This window comes from Lathyrus oleraceus, chromosome 2 (genome assembly GCF_024323335.1).
Source record: "Lathyrus oleraceus cultivar Zhongwan6 chromosome 2, CAAS_Psat_ZW6_1.0, whole genome shotgun sequence".
Lineage (NCBI taxonomy): Eukaryota > Viridiplantae > Streptophyta > Magnoliopsida > Fabales > Fabaceae > Lathyrus > Lathyrus oleraceus.
The window spans coordinates 99558438-99567664 of record NC_066580.1 but is presented as its reverse complement, the minus strand read 5'-3'; the positions used below and the strand labels follow the sequence as shown (position 1 = coordinate 99567664).

At 42.0% G+C, this 9227-nt stretch overlaps 1 protein-coding gene across 1 annotated transcript; it reads right to left on the bottom strand.

The window, feature by feature from the left end:
- Positions 1-725: 725 nt before the first annotated feature.
- Positions 726-1694, bottom strand: LOC127122089 (uncharacterized). The gene is made up of 2 exons (XM_051052495.1): positions 1431-1694; positions 726-1316 (listed from the first exon to the last, which is right to left on the bottom strand). Exons 1-2 carry the CDS (start codon positions 1692-1694, stop codon positions 726-728), a joined length of 855 nt encoding a protein of 284 aa, XP_050908452.1.
- Positions 1695-9227: the final 7533 nt, after the last annotated feature.

The window sequence follows — 9227 nt, the reverse complement described above, 5'->3', positions numbered from 1 at the left end:
TAACAAATAGGCTATATGCTAGGTCTCTTAATTTTAGCACAGCTGTTAGTTTCCTGAATTTTAGCACAGCTGTTAGTTTCCTGAGTTTTAGCACAGCTGTTAGTTTCCTGAAAATCAGCCTGAGATAAATACTGAAACATAACAGAAAACTTAGCCTATACTTTAGCATCTGCTGTCTGGGATGAATGTCATAACATTCAGTTTGACATCCAGAGAATGCTGTCATGAATGAATGTCATAACATTCAGTTTGACATCCAGTAAATCCTGTACTAGCTAATCCTACAGCATACTACTTAAGCATGTCATGACATCAGTGAAGACATCTAAGTATAGTAAGTGTTTTAACATAAAATGCAACCAATCAAAAATATCTACAAACTCCCCCTTTGGATTTTTTTTGGCTAAAACAACTTGGCATCACAACAGAGTTCACAGAAGCAGAAAGCACACATCCAAGCAGAGAATCAAATTAGCTAATACACTTAGCAAACATAGAAGTTAAACTTCAAACATCAACAGCATAAGCGAAGATCAAGCAGAGAGCAAACAACAACATAACAGCAATATAACCTCTTGTTTAGAGGACCTTCAACTTCAAAGAAATCCGTTGTCCTGGGGTACAAGTGTTACTCCCCCTTTTGTCAAAAATGTTGCCAAAGCAACACTTAATATTACAGACCACAAAAAAAAATACAAGCAATTTTCAAAAATACAAGAAATGTTCTAGTCATCTGACTCAGAGTCAGCATCATCATCTGTGCCATCATCAGGACTGGCATCTGCTTCTCCCTCTTCACCTTGTCTTTCAACTTCTTTTGCAACAGCAGCAGCTTCACCAAATTCTCCACCATCAGCTAGCACATCACCTTCAGTCATCTCCAAAGTGTTAATCAATTTTTCCAACTTCAGCTTGCTTGCATCTAATTCCCTGCAGGTTTCTTTGAGCATTGCAATGACAACAGCTTTACCTGGCTGACTGCTTACACGTGATGTCTCACCTGTTGTCATGACAACGTCAGGGACATGGGTACCTAGGAACAACTTATGATTGAAAGACATAGGGTTGTCTCTTTTCTTCACAGAATCATTCTCAGTTAAGATGTTTGGAAACTGATTCAAAACAATACCACAGATGAGAGAAAGAAAGGCTATAGGACCCTTCACACTGAAGCTTCTTGCGTGCTTCAAAGTTTGATCAAAAATATAGGAGCCATGGTCAAATTTGGCTTTGGTTCCAACAACATATATGAACTTTCCAAGCATTACAGCAACTGTAGATTTATGATTGGTGGTCACCCAGTTAGCAACTCCAATCTTGTGCAGCATTGCATACTTGGCACTCAGTTTACTTGCCACCAATTTTCCTTTGAGAGGCCACTTCCTTACTTGATTAGCAGTGATGACTTGACAGATTTTGTTGTCAGTCACCTCAAGCTCAGGTTGAGCTTCATCCGGCCTTCCCAAATACTTGTTGATCACTGAAGGAGAGAAATTTACACACTTGCCTCTCACATACACTTTCCTGAAATCCTTAGACTTGCCATCAACACATTCTTCAGACAAATTAATAATAAATTCCTTTACCAACATCTCATAGCACTTTGAAAACTGAATCACAGTCTTCATTAAACCAACCTCTTGAATAAGATCCATAATATCCTTACAGTCTAGGACATTCTGAGCTAATTCCATTTCCAAAGCCAGCCTCTTCTGATAAACATATTTCCACCTGTTTACACTTGAAGCAAAATGAAAAGATATGTTGTCAATTGGTACCTCAGGGACACTAGTGCAAGCTCGCTAGTGGTTGGCTTCTTCTTTGACAGAGTGTCAGAGACATTACACGGAACATCTTCCTTGAGCTTCGCAAGGAACTAAAGACTCTAATGGGGAAGGACCTTTTTGGTAAAAGTGTTGCTGAGTTGTGCCTTGTGCCCAACGTGAAGATCCCTATTAAATTCAAAGTACCTGACTTTGAGAAGTATAAGGGAAACACATGCCCTCTCAGCCATCTTGTGATGTATGCTCGTAAGATGTCGACGCAGAATGATAATGATCAATTGCTCATCCACTATTTCCAGGACAGTCTGTCCTGTGCTGCTCTCCGGTGGTACATGGGTCTGGAAAGTTCGAACATCCGCTCTTTCAACGATCTTGGCGAGGACTTCGTCAAGCAATATAAATATAATGTGGATATGGCTCCTGATAGGGACCAGCTGAGGGCAATGTCCCAGAAAGAGAAAGAGACCTTCCAAGAACACGCCCAGAGGTGGCGCGAGTTAGCAGCTCAGATAGTACCACCCCTTGAGGAGAAAGAGAGGACCAAGATCTTCTTGAAGACCTTATGTTCATTCTACTCTGAGAAAATAAAAGCCAGTGCTGCCTCAGACTTCACCGAGATGGTGAATATGGGAATGAGACTGGAAGAGGGGGTCCGTTAAGGATGTTTAACTCGAGATGAAGGCTCTTCAACAAAGAGATATGGAAGCTTTGCAAAGAAGAAGGAGGGAGAGGCACATGCTGTGTCTTCCCATGTCAAGAGAAGACCCTCTGTGAAGAGGAAGATTGCACGCCCCAATAACAACCAGCATCAGGAGGCTCAAATAGCACCTGTTTTCAGAGAAGCCCAACATTATCAACAACAACAATCTCAGCAATATCAGCAACAACAACAACATCCACAACAATAGGCCTACCAGCCTCGCAACACCAACAATACCAGCACCAGCTACGAGAGGAAGAGGGTCACCTTTGATCCAATTCCAATGACTTACGCTAAACTCTATCCATGTTTGATTGATAGAAAGTTAATCACTCCACGAGACCCTCTCGCCGTACCTGCTAACCCCAAGTGGTGGTACAAGCCTGAGCTTTACTCCGTATATCATTCCGGTGCTCCCGGACATGACGTGGAGAATTGTTATCCCTTGAAGACCAAGGTGCAAGACCTTGTGAGAAGCGGGATTTTGTTCTTCAAGGACCTAGGTCCGAATGTGAAGAAGAACCCATTGCCCGAGCATGGGAAATCTGTCAATATGGTCCAGGGTTGTCCTGGCAATACAAGGTCAAATACGTCAGTCATATTCGATAATCGCTGGTTGATATGCATCGTTTGCTGTGTGACTATAGCCATTATGAACATGATCACGATAGGTGTCGAGTCTATTTTGTTAATCAGAGAGGTTGTCGCCAGGTGCGCAAGGATGTTCAGGAAATGCTGGATGAGGGAGTCATTGAGATCCTTCAAAACAGAAATGTTGATGAAGATGCTGTTGAAGTCAACGTAATTTCTTTGGTATTCAAGATACCTGAGTCTGTTGTCATCAAGTATGATGGTAGCAAGCAGAAGGTTTCTCCTGCTCTGACTATTAAGCCAGCCGGTCCTATAACGTACTCTTCTGAGAAGGCAGTCCCCTATCGCTATAATGTTGTAGCATTGGAGAATAGGAAAGAGGTGCCCCTGCCCTCTTCATCTGTTGTTAATATTGCCGACGTCAGCGGCCTGACCCACAACGGTCGTTTTTTCTAGGCTCCGCCAAAGCCGTAAGCTGACGCTTAAAGGAACAACAATGCTGATTATGCTGAAAGCCCGATTGGGAATATTATGAACGCTCTGAACCTGGCACTTGTTGCTAAGCCTGCCTCTACATTGAGAACTCCTGCTTCTGCTGGCCCGAGTGGCAATGCAAAAGAAGACTGCGATGAGATGTTAAGGCTCATCAAGAGAAGTGAGTACAACGTGGTTGATCAACTTCTACAAACACCATCCAAAATCTCTGTATTATCATTGCTGATAAATTCAGAACCACACCGAGAAACTCTGCAGAAGGTGTTGGATGTGGTGTATGTGGATCATGACGTCACAATTGAGCAATTTGACAGTATTGTTGCAAACATTACAGCTTGTAACAATTTAAATTTTTGTGATGTTGATCTCCCCGAGGAGGGAAGAGACCACAACCTGGCATTACACATATCTATGAGATGCAAAGATGACTCCACATCCAATGTGCTGGTGGACACTGGGTCATCATTGAATGTATTGCCAAAGTCCACTCTTGCAAAGTTATCATATCAGGGGCCTCCCATGAGGCAGAGTGGAGTAGTTGTGAAAGCTTTCGATGGGTCTCGCAAAACTGTGATTGGTGAGGTTGATCTCCCAGTCAAAATTGGACCAAGTGATTTCATGATCACCTTCCAGGTCATGGACATTCACCCATCGTATAGTTGTCTCTTTGGCAGACCGTGGATTGATGAGGCAGGCACCGTGACATCCACCCTACACCAGAAATTGAAGTTTGTTAAAAATAAGAAGCTGGTGGTGGTAGGGGGAGAAAAGGCTCTCTTGGTTAGCGATTTGTCTTCCTTCTCTTATATAGATGCTGAGGATGAAGTTGGAACTCCGTTCCAAGCTTTATCTATTGCTGAACCTGTTAAGAAGGGAACTCCTTCATTTGCTTCCTATAAAGATGCAAAGTTGGCCATTGAGCATGGTACAACTGCTGGCTTGGGGCAAATGATTGAGTTGGAAGACAATAAGTCTCGGGTTGGCATAGGCTATTCTTCTGGAGTCTTCAACGAGCAAGGGTTATTCAAGATTGGAGGTTTCATCCACACCGGTCAAGATGAAGAGGCTGCTGCCATTCTGGAAGAAGATGAAGAGGATTCTGGCAATTTCATCATCCCTGGAGGGATCTGCAATAATTGGGTCGTTGTTGATAATCCGACAGTTATCCATAAGTCAAAGTAATATTCATTGTGTTTAAAAACCCTTCTCCCATGCCAAAAGGAGAAGTGATGACATTGTTGACGCATAAATACAATGATATTTTCATTCAAGAAACTCATGTTAAATGTTTGTTTTTCCAATTATTTTCCCTTTTCGCTTTTGCATGAAATTGGTGATCACATAAAACCCTAAATAAGAATAAAATCAATCTTTTCATTTGCATAATGATTTGCTTTGTTTGAATTCTAAAATCTTATTTATATCCAAAATCGTTATGCAGGTTGATCAAACCCATTGAACATAATGATCCAACACCATCTCCCAACTTTGAATTCCCTGTATTTGAGGCGGAAGAAGATGATGTTGAAGAGATTCCTGACGAGATTACCCGTTTACTTGATCATGAAGAGAAGATCATTCAACCGCATCTCGAGAATCTGGAAACAGTCAACTTGGGGTCTGAAGATTGTGTGCGAGAAGTAAAGATTCGGGCACTCCGGGAAGAATATGTTAAGAAGGGGTTGATTGAGTTGCTACGAGAGTATGTCGACGTCTTTGCCTGGTCATATGAGGACATGCCTAGTCTAGATACAAATATTGTGCAACATTTCCTGCCTTTGAGGCCTGCGTGCGTGCCTATGAAGCAGAAGCTCAGAAGAACGCATCCCGATATGGCAATAAAGATCAAGGAAGAAGTTCAGAAGCAAATTGATGCGGGGTTTCTGGTGACTTCTACATATCCCTAATGGGTGGCCAATATTGTGCATGTGCCTAAGAAAGATGGAAAAGTCCGAATGTGTGTGGACTATAGAGACTTGAATATAGCTAGTCCGAAAGATGATTTCCCTCTACCACACATTGATATGTTGGTAGACAATACATCTAAATTCAATGTCTTTTCATTTATGGATGGATTTTCCGGATATAATCATATCAAAATGGCACCCGAGGATATGTAGAAGACTACATTCATCACACCTTGGGGAACATTCTGTTATCGAGTGATGCCCTTTGGTTTGAAGAACGTCGGAGCCACGTATCAACGAGCTATGACCATATTGTTTCATGATATGATGCATAAGGAGATCGAGGTATATGTTGATGATATGATTGCTAAGTCAAGAACGGAAGTTGAACATGTAGAGCACTTATTGAAGCTTCTTCAGCGTTTGAGGAAGTATAAGCTTCGTCTGAATCCCAACAAGTGTACATTTGGAGTCCGTTCCAACAAGCTATTGGGCTTTATCGTTAGTGAAAGAGGTATTGAGGTTGATCCTGCAAAGGTCAAAGCAATACAAGAGATGCCTGCACCCAAAACTGAGAAGCAAGTCTGAGGTTTTCTTGGCCGCTTGAATTATATTTCTAGATTTATAACCCACATGACTACCACATGTGCACCAACATTCAAGCTCCTCCGGAAAGATCAGTCTCATAATTGGACCGAGGATTGCCAAAAAGCTTTTGATAGCATTAAAGAGTATTTGTCTGAGCCTCTGATTCTGTCTCCGCCTGTGGAAGGGAGACCATTGATTATGTACCTGACTGATTGTGAGTCTCGATACTCAATGCTTGAGAAAACATGTTGTGCTTTGGCTTGGGCTGCTAAGCGCTTACGCCAGTATATGTTGAATCATACGACTTGGTTGATATCCAAAATGGATCCAATCAAGTATATCTTTGAGAAGCCTTCTTTAACTGGGAGAATTGCCCGTTGGCAGATGTTGTTATCTGAGTATGATATTGAGTATCGAGCTCAAAAGGCCATTAAAGGTAGCATTTTGGCAGACCACTTGGCACATCAACTGATCGAGGATTATCAGTAAGTTCAGTATGATTTCCCAGATGAGGAGATTCTGTATTTGAAAATGAAAGATTGCGATGAACCTACACTCGATGAAGGGCCAGAGCCTGGTTCCAAATGGAGCATGGTGTTTGATGGCGCTGTGAACCAATATGGAAATGGCATTAGGGAAGTGATTATTACCCCTCAGGGAACACATTTTCCGTTTACAGCAAGGCTAACTTTCAAATGCACAAATAATATAGCTGAATATGAGGCATGTATCATGGGATTGGAAGAGTGCATTGATCTAAGGATCAAGCATCTTGATGTTTATGGTGATTCGGCCCTGGTTGTTAATCAAATTAAGGGTGTGTAGGAAACGAATCATCCTGGCCTCATTCCATATAGGGATTATGCGAGGAGGATTTCAACGTTTTTTACTGAGGTTGACTTCCATCATATTCCTCGAGATGAGAATCGGATGGCAGATGCCCTTGCTACACTTGCTTCGATCATTGTGGTAAGGCTTTGGAATGAAGTTCCCAATATCACTATGATGCGCTTGGACAGACCAGCTCATGTATTTGCAGTAGAGGAGGTGCAAGATGGTAAGCCGTGGTATTATGATATCAAGTGCTTCCTTCAGAGCCAGATTTACCCTCCTGGGGCATCTGTGAAAGATAGGAAGACTTTGAGGAGATTGTCAGGCAGTTTCTACCTCAATGGCCATGTGCTTTATAAGAGAAATTTTGATATGGTGCTGCTCAGATGCGTGGATAGACACGAAGTAGACCTGTTAATGACTGAGGTCCATGAGGGTTCGTTTGGCACTCATTCCAATGGACATACCATGGCTAGAAAGATGTTGAAAGCAGGTTACTATTGGCTGATAATGGAGTCTAACTGCTGCAAATACGTGAAGAAATGCCATAAGTATCAGATCTACGCGGATAAGATTTATATTCCCCCGACACTTCTGAATGTGATTTCATCACCATGGCCTTTCTCTATGTGGGGAATTGACATGATTGGCATGATAGAGCCGAAAGCGTCCAACGGTCACAGATTCATTCTCGTAGCAATTGATTACTTCACCAAATGGGTTGAAGCGGCATCATACGCAAATGTGACTAGGTAGGTGGTCGTGAAGTTTATCAAGAATCAACTTATATGCCGGTATGGTGTGCCAGATAAGATCATTACTGATAATGGATCTAACTTGAATAACAAGATGATGAAAGAGTTGTGTAGTGAGTTCAAGATTGTGCATCATAATTCTTCTCCTTACAGACCCAAGATGAATGGGGTTGTTGAAGCTTCTAATAAGAATATCAAGAAGATTATCCAGAAGATGGTTGTTACGTAGAAAGATTGGCATGAGATGCTGCCATTTACTTTGCATGGATATCGTACATCTGTCTGCACTTCAACAGGGGCAACCCCTTTCTCTCTTGTTTATGGCATGGAGGTTGTGCTCCCAGTAGAGGTGGAGATCCCATCAATGAGAGTCTTGAAGGAAGCCAAGTTGACTGATGCTGAATGGGTTCAGAGTCGTTATGACCAGCTGAATTTGATTGAAGAGAAGAGATTGACTGCCATGTGCCACGGTCAATTAAATCAGCAAAGGATGAAGAAAGCCTTTGATAAGAAGGTCAAGCCTCGTGTGTTCCGAGAGGGTGACCTTGTGCTCAAGAAAGTCTTGTCTTTCGCGCCCGATTCCGGGGGCAAGTGGACTCCAAACTATGAAGGTCCATATGTTGTCAAGAGAGCCTTTTCAGGCGGTGCTTTGATACTTACAACTATGGATGGGGAGGATTTCACTCGTCATGTGAATTCAGATGCAATCAAGAAATACTTCGCCTAAAAATAAAAACAGAATAGCTCACTAAGTTGAAAACCCGAAAGGGCGACTTAGGCAAAAATGAGCGTCTCGGTGGATTGAAAACCCGAAAGGGCGATCCAGGCAAAAGTTAGAGACATAAAAAATGTATATGTATCCCGCTAGATTGAGTACCTCACCCTGGGGCAATCTAGGTAAAAAATTGGGATTTGGCAAGTAACTGCATCCTGACAAGACTGCGTTCTACAAACTGTCATCCGTCAGAGATTCTCGCTCAGTCATCATCAACCGAAGCTTCAAATACATCGAATTCAGAGTTGGTGGAGAAATGGTAATTATGTTCAATGTAGCCCTTTTACAATATATATCACCAATTTCAAATTTGTAAAAATCTATGGAGTCTTGCCATTTGCAGACTACCATTCCATCAAATAAATTTGAGCCTTTATCCAATTATTTACACTCTTATTTGTTTCTCTTCAACAAATGTTTTTCATGTTTTAATTGAGAAATATCATTGTCTTAAATAATTAAACTTTTCATAAATTGCTTTTAAACAAAGTGAACATTCACAATGATGAAAGGATACTGGGATGACTTCAGCGCTCTCCCAAGGATGGTATGATTCTCAACGGGTAAGATATTTGTTCGTACTCCTGGCATGTTCGTATCCTCTTCCTGCAGAGCCTGTTTGTGGTTTTTCTCCAGAACAGAGTGTTTGGTAAAGGTATTCAGCCTCCTTCCTCCTCAGTAGATGTGAGCTCTTAGTTCGGTGACCTTGGAAGCTTCTGATTGGTGGTTGTTCCTCACGAAGATCCGTCATCCCCGTTGGTAATTTCCCCGATGGAGTGGCTGCCCCAGCGGAATTTATTT

Bases quoted from the DNA above. Each gene is read 5' to 3' on its own strand.
- LOC127122089 (XM_051052495.1), bottom strand. From the start codon at position 1,694: ATGGAATTAGCTCAGAATGTCCTAGACTGTAAGGATATTATGGATCTT. The intron at 1,317-1,430 runs GTGACTGACAAC...ATGCTGCACAAG, and splicing joins AAGCTCAACCTGAGCTTGAG to ATTGGAGTTGCTAACTGGGT.